This window comes from Heliangelus exortis, chromosome 5 (genome assembly GCF_036169615.1).
Source record: "Heliangelus exortis chromosome 5, bHelExo1.hap1, whole genome shotgun sequence".
NCBI classification, from domain to species: domain Eukaryota; kingdom Metazoa; phylum Chordata; class Aves; order Apodiformes; family Trochilidae; genus Heliangelus; species Heliangelus exortis.
The window spans coordinates 21,668,226-21,695,450 of record NC_092426.1 but is presented as its reverse complement, the minus strand read 5'-3'; the positions used below and the strand labels follow the sequence as shown (position 1 = coordinate 21,695,450).

Genomic DNA, 27,225 nt, shown 5'->3' with positions numbered 1-27,225 from the left:
ACCAAAGCTGTAGCCACTAAAAAACAACCAGCCAACAAAACAAACCAACTGTAATTTGACTTTGTTATTCAGCTTTCTGTTGAATCTGCAACAGTAAGCCAGAAATTGAAGCAGCTTGTAGGACAAGCTGACTGCGTAGTAAGCTAATTCAGACCCAAAATAAAGCAAGACTCAGGCAGCCAGGTAGAAGCAAGTTTGCTGAGCAGTCTGGAGAGTGAAACATGTGGAAATAAATGTGTACATAGGGTTATTGTCTGGAATATTTTAAAGAATCTAAAGAGTGAACAGTGCTGATTCTTGCACCCCTCACTCCCATGAGAGGCCTGGGATGAGATCTCAGCAAAGCATTTTGCCATGGGCTTCTTTGTAGACAATTCAGAATCATAGTCATCAGTTTCCTCTGGAGTTTCTGAGAAAATGGGGAGAATGGAGATTTGTCATTCAGCATTACACCAGGCTCCACTGCAGCTGAAGTAAGAGACAATTGGTACTGATCAGCCCACATTGCTTTGCAGGCCAGTCTCCAAAGGATGCCTGGTATTGTACTGGCGCTGTAGAGCACGATGACACCAGACAAGTTCACTCTATTCTAGCAGCTGGCTAAGGAGAGATTCAGTTGTGCAGCTGTCAGGTCAAACCAGGGGAAGGTTCTGGGAAGAGAAAACATTTGTGGGCAATAAGAATCTGAAGCAGCTCACTAATAATTTAGCAAATAATAGTTTTCTTTTGTGTCTGACTATGAATCTCTTTCTTGGATCTTTAAGAAACAATCAGACTCAGAAACTTAAATCAGTAGTGTTCCAGGAATTACCCTGCCATGTGGAGCAAAACTGAGCCTCATGTCTCTAGAACAATCCTGCACAAGCTGGAGTCCTTTCCTTCAAGCAATTCCCCTGTTTTAACATCCTCAACAGTCTAGTACATGAACTACCTACCCTAAATCCATTATCTCTAAGAACTGGCCTCTTCCCAAGGGAAATTTTTTTTTTCTGCATCAAATGCCCCAGTCCTGATCAGTGGCTTCAGATCACCCTATTAAATAGCCAAACAGGAGCCATGGACAAAGTAACTCTGCTAATACATCAACTAAGATGCTCTTCCCTGTCAGTGGTCTGGTCCTAAGGGCAACACACAGTTCAGCACCTTCTGACCCAACAAGACAGACTGTGCTTCAGCTGTGGGTAGGGAAAATATCAGAACAAAGCCTGGACAAGCAGTACCTCAGCATTCAACCCTTTACTTATTTCTCTTAAGTCACTGAAGTGGCAAAACCTTTGTTGTCAAAACTGTTGCACACAAACTGTGGGCAGGAAGCTTTCTGCTCTGCACAGATGGGGCAGCGCTCAGGAAAACAGAAGTCACTGAGTAATTTCAGTGCCTTCTGGTGAAGCAGGATCTGCCTCGTGCTGCTGTTCAGGGCTGCGTAGAAAATGGCCACCAGCCACTTTCCCTGCAGGACAAACGAAATCAAATGTCAATCACCAGTGTGCACACAGGTGTGAAGAGATATTCTTATCTCCCACTCCTATAAGGAACTGCATTCGCAATCAATCAGAGCTTGAAGCCTCTGATCTAGGATCAATGTAGTTGAAGGATGCTGCAATTCATAGAAACAAGCCTAGTATAGCTTGTATTTTCTGTAGCTCATTCTCATCAAATAAACACGGGCCCTTTACAGGCTGTCTGCAAAGTCATACAACCATTCAGCCTTCCTGGCACAACAGGCATTGTAGCTGCTTGAATATCATTCAGCAGTGCAAGAATGCAAAGTGCATGAGGAACTGTGTAATGAGATCATAAGAGACAGAGGAATGAGCTGGCAATAGGAAATAGCATGTCCATGGAAACAGAAGTGCTAGAGAGAAGAGAAAAAAGATTTTGGACCATGTTCTTACTCAGAAAGCATATCTCAGCTTCTGCTCACTGAGTATGCCTCAGAGCTACTACCGTTTCACACAGGGGAATAAATGGTAGCTATTTCAAAACTGATGGCAGGTACATGGAGAACAGTGCTCCTGAAAGATAAGGTGACCCCTGGGGCACTAAGAGAAACTGGTGGAGGAGCCATGTTCTGCCTCATTTTGCCCATCCAATTCTCCTGAGTGACTCCCCTCTTCCATGTGTGCCATTTCCACTCCAGGTTTAGCTGGACCCCGGCAGGGTTTCCCTAGGAGGGTTCTCTTCATAGGATCATAGAATGGTTTCTATCTTAAAGATCATGCACTCACTGCAATCCCAACTAACAAAACCCTCACCAGGCCAGACCCAGCTTCCATCATGCAACCCCCCCCAGCCCGGCTCTTTGGAAGAACTTCTACCAAGTTTAAGCAAGAAAAAAGCTTGCAGAGGCAGTGCAGAGAACACATCCCTGCACAGCAGAGGGGTTCCCAGTGCTGCGGGACTGATCCCTTCGCCCCACTCTCCTCTGGCTCTGTGGCCTCACGATGGCACTGCCGCTGCGGGACTGCTCCTGCCTGGAAGCGGACGCAGCCGAAAGAGAGGAGATGAAGGAGAGGGAGAAGATGCTCCAGCAGAACCCCGGCTACTGCGCTGCAGCCAAGCGGGTGCCTGGAGCCGGGGATGCTGAGACAGTGGACATTCAAGGTCCCTGTGTGAAGGAAAGGTCCCTGCATGAGGGAAGCTGCAGGGACTATTCCACTGCACTACCCACCGGTCAGTAGTGGCTGGGATTCATCCCATTATAATTTCTCAAAATTAGTCCCTTCTAATAACCATCTTAACCAGCCTGAAACGTTCTTCCTATTTGATGGACCCTCATTGCCTTGTGTTATCTATGGGTCTTAACAGTTCCAATGCAGGGATGGCCACAGTAGAATTATTAAATTTGCCATGTAGCGATCTGCTTTAAAAAAAAAGGGGAGTGGGCTCTAAAAATCATCTGTTGCACTTTGTCCTCCAGTGCATGTAGGCCACACCACAAGTGCTGGAGCATAGGAACACATTGAGGTCCAGGTCACTCCCCACTGCAGATAAATTCCTTCAAGCAAGCTCTTTCCTCTCCCCTCTCTGCTCCTTGTCCTCCCCCACTCTGCCTTGCAATCAACAGCTCCCATCACTCTGCTTTAGCTGATGGGGGAAAATCTAGGTTTAGCTGGTCAGGAGGAGGAAGCAGTTATCATTTGCAGGATCTGCAAACCTTTTATTAGTAAACAGCCATACCCACAGCATGGAAGGTAACCTCACGTTTGACCCTCCACTGGTCACCCCAGCAGAGAGCCAGGGCTGACCCGACTGAAGGGGCTGGGCAGGCCCAGGGGTCAGGAAGAGGGGGTACAGGTCATACCCCTACACTCAGAGCTACAGCAACAACTTAAAGTGAAACACAATGCGCTGGGTTTGCTTTTTTTGACCTTGGAGACTGCAGTCTGCTGCTTTGTTTCTTGTTTTCTGCACTGTCTCACAACAGGTGATTTTGCAGTAATGATCTGAGGTCCTGGTAGGAGTGGGGTTTCAATGCCAGCATTGTGCTTTATCCAGAGTCCCCTGACTCCCTTTTGGTCATGCTTTCACATTTGTTGCCACAAAGCCTACAGCTTCTTCTAGACTAACAGAAAGCTGGAAATCTAATGTTCCCATGACTCCAGAAGATGGGGGCATGGGGAAGCGACCAACTTTGGCAAGGTTTGCAATGACATTTCACAATAAAATTGTGAGAAACAGAGTTGTCTGCAATGTGCTTGCCCCATGAGCTCCCAAACAATGGCAGCATGACCAAGCTCTGAAATTACATGGTCCATTTTACCTGAGAAGAGGGGATAGAGGTGATGAGGCTGTACACAGTGTAGGGTTTCTAGATGGAGGACCAAAAAATGGAGCAGATGGATGGTACATGTGATGGCAAGACAGCAGAGGAATGGCAATGTCTGCCCAGGCCACCAGCTGTCATCTTAAAAGCACATGAGCCCCTGCTTCTGTAGGTCTGCTGTGATAGGCAAGGAGAAAGACTCCAGAGTCCACAGAACCAGCACAGGTGACTGCCCAGCACCTCTGGGCACCAGCAGTGTGGTTATCTGGGTTTTGCCACATGCAGGTGAAGAAGAAATCACTGCTCCCAGGCTGGGACTGCTGCCTGCCTGACCAAAATGGCACACAGGGACTTGGGCCGCTGCCCATCACCATTTCTACATGGGAAAGAGCAGCAGCAGAGTGTAATGGGGAAGGCAGCCTCTCTGCCAGGAATAAACATGTAGAGATCTCAGCTGCTTGGCCCTACTTCCTGCAGGCTGATTTAAAGCCTTTAGCTGAAACAGCCAAGCCCTATGATCTGGCTAGTTTTCAAGTTCTATAAAAAGCCATTTAATAATCCCTGCTTCCTTTCTGCTTTGAGATGATTAGAAAGAGGATTTTAATATTCTAAGCATCTCCCTGGAGGACCATTCTCCCCACTTGTCTTGTTTTATATAAGCGTTTATGGGGCAGTTGACAGTTTGCTTGCAAAGAGCTGCTGTAATGCTGCAGGATGATCTCTTCTGGCTGGGCCTTCAGAGCACAGGAGCAGCTGGGCTTCTAGAACTGACCCTGCAGCCATAAAGCAAGGAGAGGGACATCTCTGTTTCAGCATTGCTGAAGATGTTTTGGGAAGATGTTTTCTCTGTTAGGTGAACAATTAACGACCTAGAATCTGAGTCACTGACCAAGCTCTTAGCAAATGACAAAGAGAACTTTGAAGAGTGACAAAATGGGGGTATTAAACTAAAATGGGCCTTAAACTAACCAGCAGTCAAACAATAGAGCTAATGTCCCCACCACACTCAGATGGGACTGTTAAGTAAAACAAGCAACCAAGTTAATCTTTGGTGCATAGTGGGTTTCCAACCAAACAAAGATCTTTTCTACAACAGCATCCTCTGTTTCCCAATTAAAATAAAAAACTGTATTTTCCATACCTTCAATAGTTTTGGCAGAGAAACATTCTTTAATGAGGTCTGATGGAATTGCTGTGAAAAAAGTGCAGTTAAAAGTCAACATAAGTGCAGTCCCATTTCCAGGCCCAGGCTGGCAAGCGGTTTCCCAGGCTCTCAGGGCAACTGGTGGAAACACGAACACTGGGGCACAGAGACCAGCTCAGTGCCAGGAGGACTTGGGCCAGCTGCTTCCCAAGGTGACCACCTCCAATAATCCTGAACTTCAGGCTGTCAGCAAAGTCAGCAAAATTTTCTCATTACTGCTCTACCTGGGGAAGCAGAGAAGCTGGCATCAGCCCAGCACAAGCCACAGAACAGGTGTGGTCCTACCCTTCCAAGAAGGGTCCCATTCCCTGGGACCCTTCTGATGGTGGACCAGAAGCTTAACGTGAGCCTCCAATGTGTGCTTGCAGCCCAGAAAGCCAAATATGTCCTGGGCTGCATCAAAAGAAGCATAAACAGCAGTCAAGAGAGGTGATTTTACCTCTCTGCTCTCTTGTGAGACCTCACCTGGAGTACTGTGTCCAGTTCTTGAGTCCCCAACATAAGAAGAACATGGAGCTCCTTGAACATGTCCAGAGGAAAGCCACCAAAATGATCAGAGGGCTGGAGCACCTCTCCTTTGAAGATAGGCTGAGAAAGTGGGGGTCATTCAGCCTGGAGAACAGGAGGCTCTGAGGTGACCTTATAGTGATTTTCCCGTTTCTGAAGGGGGCCTACAAGAAAGCTGGGGTAGGGCTTTTTACATGGGTGTGTAGTGAGAGGACAAGGGGAAATGGTTTCAAACATGAAGAGGGGAGTTCTAGGTTAGACATTAGGAAAAAATTCTTTCCTGTGAGGGTGATGAGATGCTGGCAGAGGCTGCCCAAGGAAGTTGTGTCTGCCACCTCCCTGGAAGTGTTCAAGGCCAGGCTGGATGGGGCCTGCCCATGTAGGGGGATGGTCTAGCTGATGTTTAAGGTTCCTTCCAACCCGAACTGTTCTATGATTCTATGATTTCACATGTCAGGATGGCACGTCCCAACAGCCTTGCTTGCATCCAGCCCAACTCAGCCCCTGCTCTCCAATGGCATTGCCAGGGAGGAAGAGAGTGATGGTTGCAGACAGGCATGTACAGCATCTGTTGGGTTTGAGACTAGACCTTTTCTCTATTTCATGAGTCTCAGCTGGATTTTAAAGCCCAGCCACCCACAACCTGCTGGCACAACACTTAGGACAGACTTAATTGGAACAGCTCCTGTATCGAAGTAATGAGAAAATCAAACCTTCAGCAAATTATTCAGTTTTTCTGGTTCAAAGTTATATTTTCATTCACATTCAGCTTTCCTAGGGCAATACTTGTCCCTCCTACCCTCCCCAGCTGAGCACCTCTCAGATTCCTCTCTCTACACTTTTGTTATGAAGTCCCCATCTCCTGGCACAGCAGCACCCAGGTGTAGGAACCCTTCCAGGACTTACCTTGTTCCTTAAAAAGGGCTGCAAGGATGCTTTTAGGGGTACAAGCAGAGTGAATATAATTAGCTCAGAAAGCCCTGAAAATTAGAGCAGGTGATTCCTTCCTTCACTGATGAGACAGTGTTTCACCTGAGGGTTTACAGGTGGCTGAAGGCACCTCCTAGCTCTGCCTGCTTCAGCAGAGGACAGCTTAGTGCACCATTTAGCCTGGTGTGAGGCAAATGCACAGTGCTCTTGGCCACAACAGGACATTGCTGAGCTATCTGAACTGTGTGTGTCCCAAAGAAACTCAGATCACCCTTCAGTGTATCACAAATCTGCACTGGGTATAGAGAGGTGAAAACTGGCCCATTCCCCAAGGCTCCCTGCAGCCTCAGGGAACCTACTAGAGCCTTGAACCCAACTCCAGTACAGCTCCCACATGGCGAGAGCCACCAACAGGGCTGAAACACCCTCAGTCAAGTTCTTCAGGGACAAAAATGACCCCAGGCCCCACTGAGAGCAGCTGTGAGTCTTGGCTTGCACTGTTCACCATCCACAGCCTGTTGGTGCCCATGGCACCACAGCTGGCACAAGGAACAAGGGTGGCCTGAATGAAACTTCCACCTGCTCAGGTTCTGACTTGGTTTATGTCCCCTGATGGCACAGCAGGCACCAGCCCTACTTGCACAGGCAGTGAGCCCTCACCCCTGGAGGACCCAACCAGCCTAGCCTGGGCACTGCTGCTGCCACAGTACGTGTGCCATTACTAGAGAACTGCACACTTTACCGCAGGGAAGCTGGGAGTTTTCCAGAGCCACCACAGCATTCCAGAGAGCACAGAAGAAGGCAGGAACATGGGGGAGGACAACCCTCACTGCAGCAGTCTTTTTTCTGCTGGGTAAAGTTGTGCCACCCCAAGAGCCAGCAGCTAGGTTAGCATGAAAAAACAAGGAGAGCAGGAGTTGAACTTGTTTCTATACCAGCTCCTGTCCACACCTTTTTGTGACTGCCCCTGCAGAAAGACTCTCCTGCAGCATTAAGATTAATTTAACTATGTTGATGGCATTGAAGGTGTGAAAAAGAGTACTGCTGCAAGCAAAGGCACTCCAAGGTGACATGCACTCTGCTTTCCAGGACATGAGAAAACACCCTGCATACTCACTTTGTAGGAAGTGTGAGAAATTACTCAGGATTAGCACACAGAGTGACAAATTACTCAGTGTGGGAAGAAAAGAAATAGCCCAAGGAGAAAGAGAGAGCTTTATTTAAGGAACTGAAGTGAGGCCTGGAAGGGTGAAGCCAACAGTTGCCTGAGGAGTTGTTTCTGAGAAAGTGCAATTCAATCCTTCCTGGTGTAACACTCTCAGAGAAAAGAGCTGAGCAGATTTGTGTCAACTGAAAAGGGTCCATGGCTCTACATCCAACCAAGCAGGGCTCTCACCAGCTCCAAAACAGGTGTCTGTTGTTCCCTGATAAAGGCATCTCCCAAGAGCTGCACAAGGATACTAGCAGAGGCTGCTGTCCTGGTGCTCTTGTAGGGGTTTGTACATCACCTCTTTTCCTAGGGTAAGCCAGAACAAATCAACCAAATGAGCTTGAAAGGTGCAGCTGGTCCTTTCCCCCAGCACACTCTTCAGACATAGGGAGAACACAGTCCAGTAGGCTTTACTCCAGCCACAGCCATGACTGGTGGTTACCAAGCCAGCTTGAGTGTCACAGGGACTGGTCACCACTGTCTGGTAGAGAGACTCATGAGTGTGACTGACCTGTTCCTCTTGCAAGAATAATCCCAGGCACCACCCAGAGTAAACATAACCTTGCTGTGTCCAGCAACTTCCCTCCATAAACAAAAGCGATGCCTGGCTTATAGACAGTCAAAGAGAATCAGATTCCAAAAAGAATCAACCCTGGTGGATCAGTACCATGGGTTTGGTGGTTACATTGGAGAAGCTGCCTTCAACCAGCCTGAATGCCACTGTCCCACGAGCCACAGGCACCCACTCTCACAGATGACAGTTGCTCTGTTGGCACCAAACTGGGTTTTGCAGTTTCCTCTTTCACTGGCAAGGCAATGGCCAAGCAGGCTGCTTCACAGGTGCTCAGTTCTTCCATCGGATTTGCTAAAAGAGAGGATATGACTAACAGTGCTGGTCCTCAAGGGCCAAGTTATTGAGTCCCAATCCCCAGTAAGGACAACAATGACCAGAGGGTGCTACTTGTATCAATTTCACCCTTCATTCCTACACTGAATGCACTTCCAAACATTCAGATTAGCTTCCCAGCAAGGATAAAAAGTATGGAGGACAGCCATGCACTTATACCTCATCTGTGGCTGTTTCTGATGAGAGTCTCTGGAAGAAAAAGAATGAGTTTCTTACCGTGTTGTTGAGAATGCTGTTTATCTTCTCTTCTTCTGCAGAGCCTCGTTCCACCTTGCATTTATACGCTGTCAGCTGGATGCGATCTTTTAAATCCCTGTACGTCTGCATAAACAGCAAAATCAACTGAGTGAAAAGGACACTTCCACAGTTAGATGGTGCACTGTAGATGAGCAGGGCAACTCTTCAATTCCATCTCAAGTTCCCATCACAGCACAAACACTAAAAGCCACTCTCCTGTCTCACTTGTCTTCCACTGGGATTCATATCACTGCTTCCAGGCCCCAGTGATAAACAAACCCCACCAGGCACATGCAAGAGCACAGGAAAGCTAGGGGGAAAAAGCAGGGTCCCACCTCTTCACACACACACAGCAGGGACCTACCTCAATGGCAACGTCATGGCACTTGTATTTGGTGGCAAGGTTCAACCGTGTCTCCACATCCTCCACCAGGCGCACATATTCCTGCAGAACCTATGAGGGAAGGAAGAGTGTCTCCTCCCTTCTGCAGGTACCTCCTGCATTGCTCTCTCACTCCAGTCACAAAGACCTTCAAGCTGACTGATCACACAGACTTGACCCCCTTCCTTCAGCAACAAGTGACCAGAACAAGACTGCTGAGGACCCTGAAGGCAGTAAAGCTTTGCTAACAAAGCCCAGTCACAGGCTACCTCTTTCCTATATATTGGGTTAACCATTGCCAGACAGATTAAGCATAAGAAGAGTTAATGTAGCAAACAAAGGTGGCAATGCACTGTGGACAGAGAGCTCCTACATAACTCTAGGCCTGCTGTCCCCTCTTGCAGTCAGACCAGGGACCCAGCCCTCACTTTCACCCACACTTCCTGTTGAAGCATCTGTTGCTCAGCTGAGTGCTGTGCCCACCTGTCAGAGCCAGCAGCTCAGCAAGCTGTTCTCTCACTCCCAGCCAGGAAGTGGCTCAGTTGGGGAATCAAACACACCCCAGATCCCAACAAAGAGCAAGAGAACATAAGCAGTGGTTCCTTCCTCACCTGCACAGGAGCATTGTTCCTCTGCAAAATCTCCACCACCCGGTGAAAGCCAATAGGTGCCTTCTTCTTGGTGTAGCCCAGCCAGTTCTGAAATGAGAGCCAAACCCTATACAAACCCTAAAGGACAATCCCTCCAGCCATAAGAGTATGTGCATACACCACCAGCCACCACTGGCAGAGCCCTTCCTGCAGTGGTTGGGTGCAGGCTGGCTGCAAACAGAGCACGAGGGCAGCCCCCTTCTCTGACCTTGTTGCTGCAGCCACGCCAGGGCCAGCAGAGGTTTTAGGCAGGGAGAGGAGGACCGTATTGCAACACCCTGCAGCAGAGGTGCTGGGCCCTGCTGAAATAAAACCAGTTCGTCTGGTAACTCCAGAACAAGCCAGCTCTCAGTAGTAGATATCAGAACCTGGAACTGAGTCCCCATTAAGGCTTTCTGCAGCTCACCTTGGTGGTGAAGAGGGCATCCACATCATCCCAGGCTCGAAGCTTGGCACGGGCAGCCAAGGCAGTCAGCATATACTGCTTATCAGGAATCTGCAAGGCAGAAAGCTGCCGTCAGAGCACTAGCACAGTTCAGAAGGCCCGTGTGGGTCTGCCCCCAGCCCTGTCAGGACCCACACCAACAGCCAGTCAAGGAGGTGAGATGATGCCTGATGCCAGGGACAGCACTGCAAGAAGCAGGCAGGAATTTGCAAGTGCTTCCTGCAGCCAGGGTGCACCCTGCACATGACTCCCCTTTGCCCTTCTGAGCCTCCAGAATGGCCCTGCTCAAGGAGGAATTCATGCTGCTCTCTCTCTCTCAGTCCCCTCAAACTCCTCCTACCCAGCCTCCTTGCTAAATACAATTTGGCTGCCCACATTTTCAGCAACATTTCACAACAAGAGACTCATGTACCTTAAACGTTTTCTTCAGGTTGGTTGGACTGCTAAATGTTCCCTAGAGAAAGCAGACAAGTTAATGTAAAGTCAGCAGGGAAGGCCATGGGAGAGGTTCAGACACCTGTTGTAATGCATTTGCCACACACAGGATTCATCTCCCCACGTTCTTATTGCTTTTTGCCCATGTCAGTGCCACAGGAGGAAACAGCAAGCAGAAGAGAGCAGCTATCCCACCTCCATTAGTGCTGTCGTTTGGTTTCCCCTACATCCTCAACCAGTGCACCTCAAGCACTTCCAAGACCAGTATCACACACCTCAGCCTCATGGGATTAAGGGCCAATTCTGACTCCTTGGACCCAGACAGTGGCCTCTAGGACATGACTTCCTGACAGGCTGTCCCATCTTAGAAGCCAAAAGAAAACTTCAAACTGGTCCCAGATGGACCAAGGGAGTTGGTCCCTGGGTTCCTCTAGGTCTCTCTGAGGGATAAAATATGACCACCCCCCCTTCTTTCCTTAACATATCCCAGCTTAATCACTCTGCCAATTTAGGGTGACAGGGATGAGATGTAACCCTTCTCTTCACCCACATTGTCCTCACCTCAGCCTCTGAGTAGTGGTAGAAACAGGAATAGAAGAGGGTGGTCACTAGTGGCATGTTGAGAATTGAGGCCTTGCGAGGGTATTTTCGAAATATCTCTGACTGCCCAGCTGTCTCCAAGTGCCGATCATTGGCCTGAAGAAAGAGGAAGACAGAAAGGGTGAAGGTGAGGCCCAGCAACTGACCTGTGGGGCAGAAACCTGGTAGAGAGTGTTGAGACAGCAATGCACAAGCACAGCCTCAGCATGCCATGAAGCCTCAGGTCTGGCACTTCACACGTCTCTGGCACAACAGCTTGGATAGCAGTTAAACTACACTAGCCAGGGCAGGCTGGTTGGATCCAAAGCAGATTAAGTTAGGAACAGATAGAGATCTCCTGTCCAAATCATCTCCTGACCAGAAGCAAAGATTTAATACCTCAATGATGATTTGTCGCTCCAACAAGGTATAATGGTCTTGAATGTGGGAGGTATCCTCAGCTGAAAATGGCAGCCTGGCCAGACATGGAGGAAAGAGACACTGTCAGTGGCTCTTAACATAGAACACTTAAAAGGATGCTTCTCAGCATCCTAATCTGAGAGCCTAGTGGGTACTCTGCCCTGCTTGCCCTCCCCAGCTGGCTCTCTCCTACACAGGCTCCACAGAAGGAAAAAGTATGTGGCACCTCTCACAGAACCTACAGCTGATGCTACCAATATATCCAAGTGCTCAGGCACCCAATCTTTCATCCTTTACAACCCAAAGGGTCAATGATCAGAAGGTCCCTGAAGCATCTTTACTCCCAAGTAAGCAGCAAAAGCTGCTGAACTAGTGATCACTGCAAATTCTTCCTCTCTAGTCTACATTACGCCCACAACACCCCCATTTCCACCGCAGCAAACCAAGCATTGGGTCTCAAACTACAAAAGCTGGCACTGGGACAGAGGTCTAATTTTCTTTACTGCCACCTTCTGTAAAGCATCCACATCCGTCCCACCCTCTTGTATTTTGTCTTACCCAATACAGCTTTTCAGAAATTCCCTCCTTTTTTCTACATCCTGGATGTTCAAATGCTCTCGGTATTGGGACAGCTGGTGGGAGAGGGGAAAAGAAGCACAGTGTATTCTCACAGATTTTAGAGATACAGGACCCTAGAGGGCAAAATGGGGATGCAAAACTCTTGCCTGACTACCAGACAACTGCAGCCAACCTTCTCCCACCCACTACACTCCCTCTTCACTAAGAAAAGGGAGCTTCTGCTCCTGGAAATACTCACAGCAACTTCCTCAGTCCTGTCCAGGAACCTGCAAAAGGGAACAAGGAACATTAATTTGGAGGCAAGTTCCTAGCAGTGTACTCAGCCCTGACACTAGGCTGGGCAAGAGCCTCACCTGAGCAGATCCAGAAGCAACTTCTGCTCACCAGTCTCTTTGAGGAAGTGGATGAGATGACACAAGGCCACCTGCCGCACTTCCAGCTCCCGAAACAAGATCTCTAGAGAGAGATAGGTACAGGTGGGTAAGTAAGTTAGCACTACCAACCCAGAAGGGCCTAAGCATGGTGCACAGAGTTGCAAGCCACTGGCAGGATTCAACAGCCTTTTCCCATCTCAAAGCACAGTCTCGAAGGCTAGAGCACAGGATCAGAGCCCAATCACCACGTTGACAGCTGAATTCACAGCACTATGCTACCCCTACAGATTCTTTTTCATTCACCCCATCAGCACTACCACCTACCACTGCTTAAAGCTCCTCTCTGGGACCTCCGTGGGCATCATCATCCCCCCTTCTCATGTTACACTTGCTGTAGAAATATTTCATGCCCAGTAAAGTAGCAATACCCCAGTAGGAACCCCTCTGCCTTTAAAAGAAACACAGTATAGAAACCCTGGCCCTTGTCACACTTACCTCTCCTTAGTGTCCGTTTCAGGAATATCAGCACCTGTGAGCACAGAGAGGCAGCTCTCAGCTGACCACATCCTACACCAGAATTTAGACAGACAGACAGACAGCAAACTGGTCAAGGCCTGGGGAAGTTTTGGCAATGGGCCTCTGAAGACACAGCTATTATAGCACTCAACTGAATTCTGCCACCCACTAGACACAGGACAAGCAGTGAGTCAGGACCACAGCTACCTCTGTGGTAGCTTAGGACATCTGCCTAAGCTCCTGCTTTGGGGCTTAGATAAGCAAGACAAAGATTTACAAAGAAAAACATTTCTATGAGAGATCCAAGGGCTTAAAAGACCTGGATGAGGGAAACTCTGACACAGTCCCATTTGCTGTCTGGTGCTTTGGAAGCCAGATAAACTGGAGAAGCCCCTCAGATCTTCTGTGCTGTAACAAGCAGATTAAACCCCGGCTGCAATGCCTGAAGGGATGAAGGATCAGGCTCCTTGTTATTAACCTGGCATGAATTTCTGCAGAGTGGCAGGAAAGCCATTAGGAATATGGAACTTTCCAGTCTTAACTTCGACACTCTTCAGTAACTTCCTGTTTATAAGTAAGCAAAAAACCCCTATCTTGTGAGATCAGGTGGCCAACTGACTGCATTCATGCAAGCACCCTCTGTGAGGTCACCCAGGAAGTCCCAGCCCTAGGTGGCCCTAGCAGGACTCACAGCTGTAATGACATTTCCATCATGCCCTGCCACAGCTTCATCCAAGAGCACCAGCTTGTCCTGCAGGGAGCGGAATCTCTCCAGAGAGCAGACCTGGAGATGGAAGAGGTTTGAGTAGGCATATGGGACATCAGGCAATCCCCAGGAAGAACCAGCCCCTAAGGTAATAACAATTCTTCTCCCATAAATTCTTCACCAACATGAATAATTGCTCTCCCAATCAGCAGAGAACTTCTAATTTAAATGAAACCATGTGCTGCATGACCCCTGGAATCTGTCACAGGGGTTGCAGAGCTAGCCCTCATTACTGCCCAGGTTAGAACAGCAGATACTGTATATTCCACATAAACACCCTTGTTACAAGGCAAAGATTCCCTGCGCACCACAAATGACCAGCCCTGACAGGAGAAGGGAACTCTACAGGGCCCTTTCCATGGAGGCGAACAAAAAGTAGAGTTGTAAGGATTCTTCTTCCCTTTTTCTTACACCATAATTGTGGCCTCTCTCTGCCTTTAGTTCACCTCAGTCTTTGAGGAGACACATGCAGAGTAAAACCACAATCTCCCTGTGTGCTCACTGCAAACTGAGGCAGCTGAGACGAAGATTCCACCTCCAGAGTAACCAAGATTGCTTCTGTCTTCCGCCCTTCATTTGCCACCAAGAAAGGAAATAAAGCCCTACACCTTTGGATTTTTCCCATAAATCCAGGCCAGGAGCAGAAAGGCTAGAAAGGCACACAGCAGTACAGAAACCTCCTGTCAGAGCCTAGCTGAGGGGATGACTCATATACACAATGCAACAAAAACCTGAAAGTGTCCTGCTGCTCCTGAGCCAGTGTGACCCCAGCACTGCCACCTGGCAAAGCAGCAGACAGGCAGAGCACCCCCCCTGCTAGATGCTGCAAGCAACACAGATCCCTGCTCCTGGAAGAGCCAGGACCACAACCAAGTGTAAAGTTTAGGACCACTCACCCTCTGTCTCTTGCAAACAGGTGGGAGTGGAAAGGCCTTACCTTGCCCCTTTGCATCCGCCTGATTGTATCTTTGGGGCTCCAATCACTGCTGTAATCCTGCCACAAGAAAAATAAAGAGCTCTTGAGCCTCAAGAGATGAAATCAGAGGTGGTCCCCAAGATGTTTTCTACTTGTGCTGGATCAGAGTAATAGGGTTGTTAGTAGGATGTGTCCCTACAGTGTCCAGGTGCAGATGCTGGGCCCCCAGATTCTGCTTGCTGGTGGGGAGGGAAGCTACAGGCTCAAATGTTAATAGTTTTTTGGTTGCCTCAGCAAGGTCCATCATCATATCCTTTATAACAAGTGCATTTCACCAGCTTGTCCTCATTGCAAACTGAAGTTCCAACATTGTTTTTAGGACAAACAAAGTAAATGCAAAACTGGCAAACCCAAAGCTGAGGGGGAAGGAGTCACGTTTTTGTTACAATGCAGACAGACTTCTGCTGGTGAGCCTTCAACAGCAGTGTGGAGAACAAAGGGAAAACAGCCACAGGCAAGTGCCTGGAGAGTCACACAGGACTGGTACAATGCAACAAGAGCACTGAAGCCTGCAGCAAGACCATCCTAAGGTAATATGCTACTGCTGCTGCAGTGGCCATCGTTCTTCCCCTGCCACCTTCAGACACTACAACCTGGAAGCATTGGATAAAAAGTGGCAGTGGCCTTGAGCCACTCCTGAACTCACACTCCAAGAAGGCATCTAAGTCTTTGTGAGGTACTTGAGACTTTGTATACAAGTTGTAAATCAGCTTTCTGCCTCAAAACACCCAGAGAAAGGGAGTAACCACAACAAGCTCTGAGAATACTGAATTTTAAATTCACTGAAGATGTATTGAAACCTCAAATCTGTAGAAAAAAAGAGCTAATCCAGCCCTCTTAGGGGACGACTGCACACTTAAGTCAATGTATAGCTGTGTTAAATATCCTGAACACCAGGGTTCCCTTCAGCACTCCTGGCCAGAGGTAGCTCCTCAGCCTGCCACTTGACATTGGTTCAAAGCTGCCATTAACTTTCCCATCCTTGTTCCAATCCACTTCAAATACTCCTGCCTGCTTCTAGGAGGCTGTACAACCCTTCTCCTTCCTGCTTCACTGCCTCTGCAGGCACAGAACACAGCAGGGCACACTTATTTCTCCTGCTGTGGTTTCAGGAAGTGCTGCCTGACAGATTATGTGATTAATGGCTCATCAACATAAACACACCAACCTGGTGAGGATCAGATGGCCAAGGACAGGTGAAGAAAACCCAACAAAGTGCAATCTGAACACAATGACTTGCCCACTCCTTGCCATGATCAAATGAAACAGATTAGGTCATTATCCACGTGTAAAACCCTCCAAGATGAGTAAATCAAAGAAACTTTACCCAAAACCATGCAACCTTAAAGAGGCACAGAACTTAGTATACAATGCAGGGGACAGAGAATTCTGATAGGTTTTAAGAAGGTTGTATAAATGTGCAGGGCTTGCACATTGAAGTTTATGGGAAAGACAAAAAGCAGAGAAAGGGAGGGATCAAAATGAATTGGGCAGGAACAAGCATGTGAAAATAGAGGGAAAAGGGGCTACAGGGTGCCAGCCAAATTTAAACAAGTGGCTAGTTAGTGTGCTTGCCTGCCTAAGCCCTACAATGGATCACTGTAGTCTGTCTTGTATTCTCATTAAATTCTGTATTTAACCACCTCCTGTGTGGGTGGGCTCTCAGTCCCAAGTGTATGTGTTAGTATACAAATGCTAGTGAACTTCAAGCTCAACCAGTCAGTGAGTAAAATAAGCAGTCTGAGTAGCAGGAACTGGGATAGGCCCATGAACCCTAAGATGCTCCAGGGCCCAGGTGTGAGCAATTGGAGGAGACTGGGATTTGAGATTCAGCTAGAAAACAAACTGGATGTCTAAGAGCAGCTACTAGAGAGACTCAGAGTGTGTATATGTTCCACTAGTGCACTAGTGGAATTCAATCTTGGTCAGACAGGAAGGAGGCTGAAGATCAGGCTTGAGGGCTGTATGTTTGTGTGTCTGTTGGAAAAGGTATTGATTTCAGCCTGTGTTACACCATGGAGGCAGCTGTGTCAGTATTGTGCCCATTTGTACCTATTAGGAATCTGTGCTCACTCCTGTTACGGCTGGACCTGGGGTCATGAAACCACAACCTCACACCTAGTATGAGGAATCCACCCAGTTGCAAATTCACTAGATTTTGCAACACCTAACATTACCTATCTGGGAGAAAAACATTTCTGCCAACAGGAAATCCACCTCTGTGCACTCACTCTGTGTTGTCCCAGTGACTGATGAACATGAAGCTTATAAGACTTTAGATTTTAAAAATTAAAAAATCACACATGATGCCAATTCATCTGACCCAGCATGAAAGCAGCTTAGAGGCAAAGCTCTACTTAGAAATCCTTTTCACAAAGATTGCTGAGCCACTCATTAGGAGAGGGAATAACAACTGTCTTCAGCAACGCTCCCTGCTTCTGAGCAAAGGCAGGGAACACCGAGAGGCTCCCTGTCCTAAACCCTGCATTGCCCTCTGCTGTCTGAAATAGTAATTAATCACGTTCCGTGACAACAACAGAGTATAAAGTTCTCCTGGCCTCAGCACACTACAAACACAGGCTGCTCACCTTGTATTCAGCTTTCGATCTGCGCAGCTCTGGGGCGTAGTTTTTAACTCCTATGTCAGAAAGGGCTGAGAGAGAAAGGCAAAGCTGAGTAGCACATCAAAATTCTTATTCACACCCACTTCCAAAATGACCTTCTTCTTGGTTTTTGTGGTAGAAGACCCAAATTCAACCACCAAAAGGCAATACAAAGTGGCTCTAAACTCAACAATCATCAGTTGTACATAAGCAGATTGCCCCAAAACCATTATGCCAACATATTGCTTCTTAGCTGGATGACTTTCAGACAACCCATGATTCAGTTTCCCTTTCTGCAACATAAGGAAGAGGACACTTCCCTTTTTTTGGAAATGCTTTGGTTTGCATAAATTTGCACTCCTTCCAAAAGGAGGTAGGGATTCAAAACTTACCATCTGAAAGGGACTGGAAACTTGGAAGTTTGTTTCGTCCTGAAATCAAAACAAACACCCATGAGAGAAGGTCTCTTCACCAGCAACATCTCTTGCAGAAGGAACAGAAGCCCAGACTGCAAGCCAGTTTGCTCCAGCTATGCTACTGCAAAAGAAGCCACTCTGTATAGTGATTCACACTATAGCATCATAGTTGAGGCTCACCTGCTTGCAAATTGCACCCCGTGACACTCCTGAGGGAAAAGCCATTTGCCCATATTATATATGATGAACCTCACCTTTGAATAGGTTGCTCAGGGAGTAGGAGGAAACTTGTTTGGGAAGAGCAGCATAGGAGGAAGAACCCTTCTGTAGGCTGGAGTCTCGGCCCTCCAGCGAGCTTGTGCTGCTGGAGGCTGTCTCTTTGATTGACCAGGAGATACCTATGCGCAGACACAGGTAGTTTATAACAGAGAAAGAGAAAACCAGTCTGTAAAGAGTGATCTTACCTCACAGCAGGAATGTCCTGCCACTAGGACACAGCAGTCAGTTCTGCACTAGCACATCCTGATAACTTTGACCCTCAGTGCTAGGTAGGTGCAGTGCATAGAATCCCAATCTCATGTAATACTGCGTGTGAAACACTTGGCAATTGACCCCTGGGTTTCAGCAACATTGTACAGCTGATTATGGCTTCTATAACAAAATGAAGACCACCTAATTTTCTATGTTGTTACACGGCATAAAGCATAATCCCTGCTCTAAAGGTACAGAACAACTTGAAGCATAAGAGCATACCTTCCTGGTATGTGGGGAAACTAAGACAGCTTTCCTCCCCACACAGACAGAACAGCTGTCACTGAGCATACACTGCTGGCAACAATGTATGTCTCCTGCTTGTTCAAGACACAGGTTTCCATTCTGCACAACACACAAATTTTAGGATAGCGTGGTTGAGCAAAAAAGCTGAAAAATAGAGAGGTGGAAAAAGAAATGGCCTGAGCCAGAGAGAAAAGCTACAGCACAGGACAAGAACTGACTCTTTGGAAGTCCTCTAGGTGTTCCAAATGCAAATGGTCACTGTTTGGCAATGGCCAGCAAGTGCCAGATACTCTGTGGATCATAAACTCTGAAGTGCATCCGACAGCTTATGAGGTTTATGAGCTCACTCCCATTGTCACTAGAAGTACATTTGCTTAATGCTTACAATTCACTTTCAAATTTCAAGCATAGGAGTCAGTCTCTAAAAACACACCAAGCCTTAGAACATCTCCTTAAAATGCTGTGGGGACAAAGCACAGCAAACTTAACACTGCCATTTCAGACTGCAGTGTGAAAGAAATGATCACCTAGAATCCTGCAGGCCAGAAGAGGATGATGAATATCAAGCCATAACACTTGGAGGTGTTCAAGGCCAGGTTATATGGGGTTTTGTGCAACCTGGTCTAGTGACACCATGGCAGGGGGGTTGTAAATAGATGATCTATAAGGTCCCTTTCCAACCCAAACCATGCTATGATTCTTTAACTCCCAAAATGTCTGCTCTAAGATGGGCTACATATTGGGAGAAATACAGTGAATTCCCTTCACTTGTCTGCACTCCCCTTCTTTACTTAATTGGGGCTTCTGCTTGCTCTTTTTTCAGTGGATCCACACAGGTAAATCAAGAGGCTCACAACATGACCTCAGGAGACTAGAATTATATTAGGTATGCAGGATTAGATAGATTAGACCTTGGCTAAACAACACGACTTAGGCAGTAATTTTAAATCGCCTCTGTCTCAAGGGTAACTTGCAATACTTCAGCACTTACTTCCCACAGGTTCTCCGCTCCAGCTGACCCTCTCAAGGTCATCATCATCATCATCTACGATATCCCGAAGGCTATTCACTGCCCGTTTGGACTCCTTTAGCTATGAACAAAAGAAAGAGCTTGTATAAAGATAACCAGTGTTGCAAAGTGTGCTTTGTTTCCTATTCCCTTCAAACGATCTCTCTCAAGAGCTCCAAATACAGCTTCTTCAGTTTCCACTGACTCTTGTGGAGGGGGTATTTTATTTCTGTAGGTGTTGAACAGACACAGCAGCCCTTCCTCACCCCTCAGACAGCTACACAGACACTGACAGCTCAGCCAGATGCAGCTTGGTGCACGGGCGGGGAACCACGGTCCTAGTGAGATTTCGCCTTGGCTACTGTAAAGGGCGAGACAGGAGCCCCCGGTGGCGTCCACACAGGGGAGGCGGCGAGCACCCACCCCACCCAGGGAGCACAGACCCGAGGCGAAGCGCGGGGCCGAGGCCCGGGCTGACACAGCCACGGGGGCGTCCGTCCGGGGAGGACGCCTCAGGCCAGGCCTCGGTGCTCCGGCGCCGGCCCCTACCTGAGAGAGCTCATCATCCTCATCGTCGAAGGTGAAGGCCCGGAACTTGGAGCTGTGCCAGTACTCCTCCTCGTCCGCCCTCGCTCTGCTCATCTGCAACGGCACCGCGCGGCTGCCTCAGCGGAGGAGATGCCGGAGGGGAATCACCGCCCCTGTCCCTGCCCCTGGTCCCGGTCAATGTCCCTGTCCCTGTCCCGCTGTCCCCCACTCCCGCTCACCTCCCCGCGCTCCTCTCCCGCTCCAGGCACCGCCACGGGCAGGGCAGGGCAGAGCTGGGCAGGGGAAGGAGGGGAGGGGAGGGAGGGATGGCGGCTGCGGCGCGGGGCATGCCGGGACAGGTAGTCTCCCCTCCGCCGCCCGCCCCGGCGTTTCCCCGCTGGCGCACTACGAGTACCGGCATGCCCCGCGCCCCGCCCCGCCACCGGGGCCGCACTACAAGTCCCAGAGGGCCGGGCGCGGGGCTGCGGTGTCTGGGTTGCTGCTAAGGGCTGGGCTACGGGCGTCTGCGAGGGGCGGCACGGGTGGCTGCGGGCGGGGCCACGGGCGGGGCCACGGGCGGGGCCACGGGCGGGGCCACGGGCGGGAGTGTCGGCGGGAGGCGGTGCGGCGGAACTAAGAAGCCAGGAGTCGGGTGAGGCGGGGGAAGGGCGCCGGAAAGGACCGTGCCGGTGACGGAAGCCGGGAGGTGGCGCGGCGGTTCTAGCAGTTTCCACGGGCGGTCGGCGCAAAGGCTGCGGCGGTCCCGATGGCCAAGTGGGGGGAGGGAGACCCGCGCTGGATTGTCGAGCAGCGGGCGGACGCCACCAACGTCAACAACTGGCACTGGTGAGCGGGGCAGCCCGGGTGGTCCTTGTGCCCCTGGGCGGAGGGAGCTACCCGGCCGGTGTCCCGGGGGCCTCTCTCCTCCGTTCCCTGCCTGCCCGCTGGTGCTGAGGTGGGGGTGTTCGGGCCGATGCCCCGGGAAGGCCCCCGCCTCTGTGTGTGCGGGGGGGTGCCCGAGGCGGGGTGTTGGGGTGCGCTGCAGCAGGGCCGTGGGGGTGTGGGAGCGGGGCAGGGAGGGAAGGGCCGGGGGGAGGCTGGGGGTCCTGGTGCAGGATGGCCGTGGGGCCTGCCCCAGATTCTCCCAGCGCCCCGTTTTCCCACAGGACGGAGCGGGATGCCTCCAACTGGTCCACGGAGCGGCTGAAAACTCTCCTCCTGCCTGTCAGGGTGGAGGGAGAGGAAGGGTCTTGTGAGGTGACAGAAGTGAGCAAGCTGGATGGAGAAGCCTCCATTAACAACCGCAAAGGGAAACTTATCTTCTTCTATGAGTGGGCTATCAAGCTGGCATGGACTGGTGAGTGATATTCTCCCCTTCTGTTGCAAGGCCAGATTCAAATATAAAATTAAGGATACTTAGTTAATATGGGAAATAACGATAATGGAGAGTATTGCATCATGATACGGGGTCGCTTATACAACAATCAGACCGAGAAATGCAATTTTAATTGCAGGCACCTCAAAGACAGGAGTGAAATACAAAGGTTATGTGGAGATTCCTAATCTCTCTGATGAAAATGACATCGATGAAGTTGAGGTAAGCACAGTTAAAAGCTAATGTTGCTGACCATATGGCTGTCCTAACAGGAATCCTCATGGTATTAATATTTTGGTCTGTGGTACTTTTTTTTTTTTTTTTTTTTTCCCCCCCCCCCCCTGATATTTTTGTGGAACTTTTTTAGTGTTAGGGTCTGGTTAGGTTCACAGAATCATAGAGTCAAATGGCTTAAGATGGAAGGGACCTTAAAGACTATCTAGTTACAGCCCCCTTGCCATGGGCAGGGTCACTTCCTACTAGACCACGTTGCTCAAAGCTCCATCAGCCTGGTCTGGAACACTTCCAGGGATGGGGCATCTGCAGCTTCCAGTGCCTCACCACCCTCACAGTGATGAATTTATGTCTTATATCTAACCTAAATCTACCGTCTTTTAATTTTAAACTGTTGTTCCTCATCTTGTCACTACACCACATTGCGTGTTTGTCTTTTTTTCCTGCCTTCCAGATACCGAGGTCACAGGAGGGTATTTAGGCACATGTGTACATTACTGTGGGCTGAGAGAGATGAAGTGAAAGATGAATAATATTGCACTGCTGCTTGTGAAAGCTTAGCCACAGTCTAACCACAATGTTGAATTAAGTAATAAAAGGACTGTCCAAGTGTTGCTTTGTTAATGAGCACTTGTCCTTCTTGTTTAGATTCATGTCAGCCTTGCAAAAGATGAGCCTGACACTAACTTGAAGACCCTGATGAGGCAAGAGGGTGCAAAAAAGATCAGAGATGCAATTAAAACTTATATCAGCACTCTCAAAACAGGTATGTAACTGAGAGGGAGAAGTGTTATGGGAACCCATATGGGCTAATACTAAATAAGGGATGGGGGCAACATGAGTAGGGAATATTAGTCCTTACCCCATCTCAACAGTAAGGTGTCACAGCAACAACAGTAACTTTTCTGTTTCTTTTGAAAATGGCTAGTTTTTGGCAAGGAGAGGAACACTTCTGTCTCAACACTGTAGCACAGCCCAGAAATAGTGATCTCAGTGGTAACGCAGTAATCGAGCATTTTTGGATTTGTATTAAAACTAAGAATGTCCTTCACATGCTGAAGTTCAGCTCTAGAGAAGATAAAGCCAGTAAAATGTGTTTGCTCCCCCAGTGACACTGTCAGTCACCGCACGTGGCACAATCTGGCTTTTAGTTAGCTTATTCTCTTGGAAGGTGATAGCTGCTCTCTAGCTTGTTATTTTCTATTTTGCACACTAGTAAAGGCATCTAGTGCTACCTGGTTTTGAGAAGAACCAACAACTGGAAATTGCTCAGCAGGTTTGTTAGTGTAATTGAATGAGCTGGCTCAGCATCTGGTTTAAAATTATTTTTTTCTTTAGCAGATAAATCTTATTCCAGCATTTGGAGTTATCTCAGTGTGCTTTGGTTGAGCTCAGCTTTGCTCTCTAGCACAGGCTGGGAATGCTACAAATACTTTTTATACCTCCTTACCTATATGGCCCTACATGTGCCAGATATTAAAGTTTTGCTGAGTACAAACCACCACTGGTTGCTGTTTTCCTAGAATAAAATTTCTATACCCTTGGGTTTTTTCAGGCATTGTAGTGTTCAGGGTGGGAGATGCAGTCACCCAATGGAAGATGAGAATCTTTTTCAGGAAGAACTGTATGATCTTGTGGGCTGGAATAAATAAGAATAGGTGGGAGCTAAATATTGCTATATAATGGAATTTTGCCAGTTTGAACAGATGAAGAGGAAAGAGAGAGCACATTTTTATAATTGCTAAAGGCAGGCATGGTAGAGTTGTAGAAAAGCAAACATGATGCTGGAAGAGGCTGAATTCCAGTGTTTCTGGTCAGGGTACTGTTGGGACCTCCCCTGGCTTTGTGCATGTAGTCCTGGCATCTGGTGTAGTAGCTTTATTTTGTACTGCAGTGGTATGAGAAGTGGTGAATCAGTATGAAAAGAAATGGAAAAGCTTGGTTTGGGTTGTCTGGATAAGCAAGACCGAAGTATTTGAGATGTGATTGCTATTTATATTAGAGAGTGAGAGAGAAAAAAATGAGGAACTGTAATGCTAACATTAATATGAGAGCAGCATGTGGAAGATGGGGATCAGTATTAGGAAGAGGAGGGAAGTGTCAGTGTAGGCAGGTTCTGATACGGCCTTTAGTGGAGAGTAGTGAGGGCATGAGGAGTTAATTGCTTGTAAAAAGAGGTCTGTTTACAATGAGGTCTGGTTTTTTTAAATGCTGCTCCAAACTGTGGGTGTACCACGAGTGGGAAGAAACCAGGAAGTCCTCTTTGATTGTCTATTTCAAAGGAAAGTTGAAAGGTTTACTAGTTCTTGTATTAGTTTAATGGTTGCATTCCTGTCTTTCAGAATTCACCCAGGGCATGATTTTGCCCACAGTGAATGGTGAACATATGGAAGCAACACCTCAGATGGCTCCTAAAGCAGAAGAGCACAAGGTAAATAAAACTGTGCAAACATGCTTTTTGATCTGTGAAGAAAGGTACACAGTAATAGAATCCAGGACTTACAGGAGCAGCGTGTGCTGTTTATAGGATAAAATATACTTGGGATTTGGCAATCTGTGGTGTAGGCCTGACTGTTTCTGTTTACAGCACATGGTATTTGTTAATTTAAGCAGAGCAATACATCTTTTTACACTCAAATATGGTTCCACCTAGTTACATCATTACCAAAGGGATTCGGTTTACTCTTAGATATGTGAACTACTTGTTGAGTTTTTTGTTAAGAAAGTATGTGTGTGTTTGTTTTGCTTGTTTTGTTAGAGGGCTGCTAGCAGCAGTACTGGCACATCACAGTCCAAATCCATAGGAGTCAAGATCCCTACTTGTAAAATCAGCCTGAAGGACAACTTCTTAACATCTCCTGAGGAGCTCTACCGGGTATTCGTTACTCAGGAGGTAATGTTAGGCCTGTTCTGAGAATTATCCTGAGAATTATCTCCTGTAGGAAGGTGTTCCTAAAAAAGCTTTTTAAGGCATTCTGTAGGACACTCACAGTCTGTGAGAAAGGAATAGGAATTCTGGTCTGCAGAATGGTTGCTTAAAGCTGCAGTGTGCATCTTTCACACAGTTGACAAGAGGATTAATGGCAGCCAGAAGACAGCTCCAGATTGTGGTCAGCACCTGTCTGTAGGTGTATCCTTTATTGCATGTGGTCAGATCTCTTGGGATATACAGTTGGGTGCTTTTTGACTTAGTTTTTTGGTTTTATTTTAAGGTTAGGTGGTATCAAATCATCCTTTAAATAGCTTTCTCTCTCCTGCACACTGTTATATAGTTTCAGAGAAAGCAGAATTGTATCATTATTTAAACATAGTCTTAGTCTCTTACCTACAAAAAGAAAAAGAAAAATTACCTTTCTTTAGGTCCAGCTTTCATTAAAGAATCAACAGAATAAATTGAAGTGTGGCTTACAGAACACTGCACAGAATATGAAGGTCAGGGGTTCTTTTCCCTTGGCCAGCAGAATGCTGCTGTAGTGGCTATAACATTACTTTTCTGGCCAGGGCAGCAGTTTTGTCTTCCCGTGGTAAAGACTTTGCACTACTGACTTGTCTCCTTTTCCTAAACTTTTGTAGCTGGGTGGGAGGCATTAGGCAACAAGTTTGCAAGCAGGTAATGTCAAGTAATACAGGTCTTATCCTGAATTCTTTCAGATGGTGCAAGCTTTCACCCATGCACAAGCCACCTTGGAGGCTGACAAAGGAGGCAAATTTCAGTTGCTGGATGGCAGTGTCACAGGAGAGTTTGTTGACCTAGTAAGTACTAACTAGTGCACCTTGCTCAGGGGCAGCCTTTCTACTTTTTAGGCATCAATTCTAGAAGAATTCTTCAGGTAGCATTTATGGAGTTCTGCTTGGTGCCCAATTTATAGGTACTGTGGCTATTGAAGCATTCCTATAGTATGGGACTTCAGTCTAGGGAGAAAATCTGCTTTGTAGTCATAGACCTGACCTGTCTTTGTGTGATTTTACTTATTTATTAGGGGTTGGAGGGATGTTAAGGATGGTAACTGACTCTTTTCCTCTTTAGCCCTCCTGCCACTACAGTCTTCAGGACAGGGGCACTGTCTCGGTGTTAGAGGCTGTACTGCAGCCTGCTTCTGTAAAAGGGAGAGTGGAAGGAAAAGGACACTTAAAAATCTCTTTCTTTCTGTGTGTGTGTGTTTTTATCAAGATTAACAAATTTCTATGTGTTTCCTAGATTTTCAAAAAATTACTATTCAGTCTTACTGTCTCTTTTCAAGGTCCCTGAGAAGCAACTTGTCATGAAATGGAGATTTAAATCTTGGCCAGCTGGTAAGTAGTCCAAAAATGGACTCTGATATTACAGCCCATGCCTGCACTTGAAGAATTCCAGCCCCACTTACCACACAGCACTCTAGCTTGTGATAGTGGTGTTCTGGGAGCTGCCCCACACTCATCCCAGCTTCATATCCCGCATGATTAGGCCAGAATCATCAGACACCACTTAGAGCAGTTGACGGGGTTTAGAATGATGAAGTAGCATCTTTCTCAGATGTGGCTGCAACTGCTTTGAACCCCATGAGGAGGGAGCCCTCTCCTCTGTTTCTGATGGAGGCCTGCAGCTGTCATAAGTAGATCCTCTGGGAAGGATCCCGAGGAGTCTTAAATGGTGCTGTGTGAGAGGAGGAGCAGAGCAACTCCTTGGGCAGCATACACACTGCTGACACATTCCCTTTGGTTTCCCTAGGGCACTTTGCAACAATTACCTTGAACTTCACTGACAAAGGTGGTGAGACAGAGGTGTGCTTGGAAGGCAAAGGCATTCCTGCCAGCGAGGAGGAAAGAACAAAGCAAGGCTGGCTGCGCTACTACTTCGAGGGCATTAAACAGACATTTGGCTATGGCGCCCGCCTGTTTTAATACCAGTTACTGGGAAGACTCTGCCACGTGGACTGATAACGTTTCTCACCTGTCCCTTTCTAATCTTGGCTCTGCTGCTGAGTAAAGTGGGATGACAGGTGATGGGAGGCCACTGAGCAGCACCACTTTCAGTCCCACACTGCTTTGTGCATGTCTCATGCTGCAGGGGATTCTCTTACATGTACATACTTCTATTGCTAAATAAACCTAACTTAAAAAAAAAACCTATGGAACTTGTGTCCTCAGATTGGCTTGAGTTCAAAGGGTCAGTCAATAGGCTGAGGGAGGAATCTGGAAAAACACCAATCAATGAGGAGTGCTGATCCCAGTGTGATTTACTCCTCACTTCTGGGGGAGTAGAGAGTGTGAGCTTGGTGCAGTTTTTAGTTTGAGCAGCTGCTAATTGTTTCTCTGCTTTTGATCTGCTGCAAGTAAAAGTTTCAGACCCTTCCCATTTCTGAAGGGATCGAAGCTCCTGTTCAAGCTATTCTTCTCCTTTCTCCTTCAACACAATCCTTT

The 27,225-nt window shown here is 47.8% G+C and overlaps 3 protein-coding genes across 3 annotated transcripts; 1 reads left to right on the top strand and 2 right to left on the bottom strand.

Moving 5' to 3' along the window:
* Positions 1-329: 329 nt before the first annotated feature.
* Positions 330-6,803, bottom strand: NOXRED1 (NADP dependent oxidoreductase domain containing 1). The gene is given in 8 exon segments (XM_071745051.1): positions 330-552; positions 555-616; positions 619-693; positions 1,249-1,474; positions 3,764-3,862; positions 3,864-3,884; positions 4,988-5,178; positions 6,767-6,803. Coding segments are annotated over 8 exon segments (816 nt in total). The 3' UTR covers positions 330-447.
* Positions 6,804-7,608: 805 nt separating this feature from the next.
* Positions 7,609-20,564, bottom strand: VIPAS39 (VPS33B interacting protein, apical-basolateral polarity regulator, spe-39 homolog). Its single transcript, XM_071745887.1, has 20 exons — positions 20,456-20,564; positions 20,238-20,330; positions 19,671-19,770; positions 18,157-18,300; positions 17,879-17,917; positions 17,472-17,536; positions 14,845-14,901; positions 13,833-13,925; positions 13,121-13,154; positions 12,605-12,707; positions 12,490-12,517; positions 12,231-12,304; positions 11,652-11,727; positions 11,235-11,369; positions 10,651-10,692; positions 10,200-10,289; positions 9,755-9,841; positions 9,126-9,215; positions 8,741-8,845; positions 7,609-8,482 (listed from the first exon to the last, which is right to left on the bottom strand). Exons 2-20 carry the CDS (start codon positions 20,328-20,330, stop codon positions 8,462-8,464), a joined length of 1,476 nt encoding a protein of 491 aa, XP_071601988.1. The 5' UTR covers positions 20,456-20,564; the 3' UTR covers positions 7,609-8,461.
* A 334-nt stretch (positions 20,565-20,898) lies between these two features.
* AHSA1 (activator of HSP90 ATPase activity 1) lies at positions 20,899-26,930 on the top strand. Its single transcript, XM_071745886.1, has 9 exons — positions 20,899-21,062; positions 21,383-21,573; positions 21,731-21,813; positions 22,474-22,591; positions 24,168-24,256; positions 24,584-24,718; positions 25,477-25,578; positions 26,067-26,118; positions 26,534-26,930. The coding sequence occupies exons 1-9, from the start codon at positions 20,983-20,985 to the stop codon at positions 26,704-26,706; spliced, it is 1,023 nt and encodes a 340-aa protein (XP_071601987.1). The 5' UTR covers positions 20,899-20,982; the 3' UTR covers positions 26,707-26,930.
* The last annotated feature ends 295 nt before the right edge of the window (positions 26,931-27,225 follow it).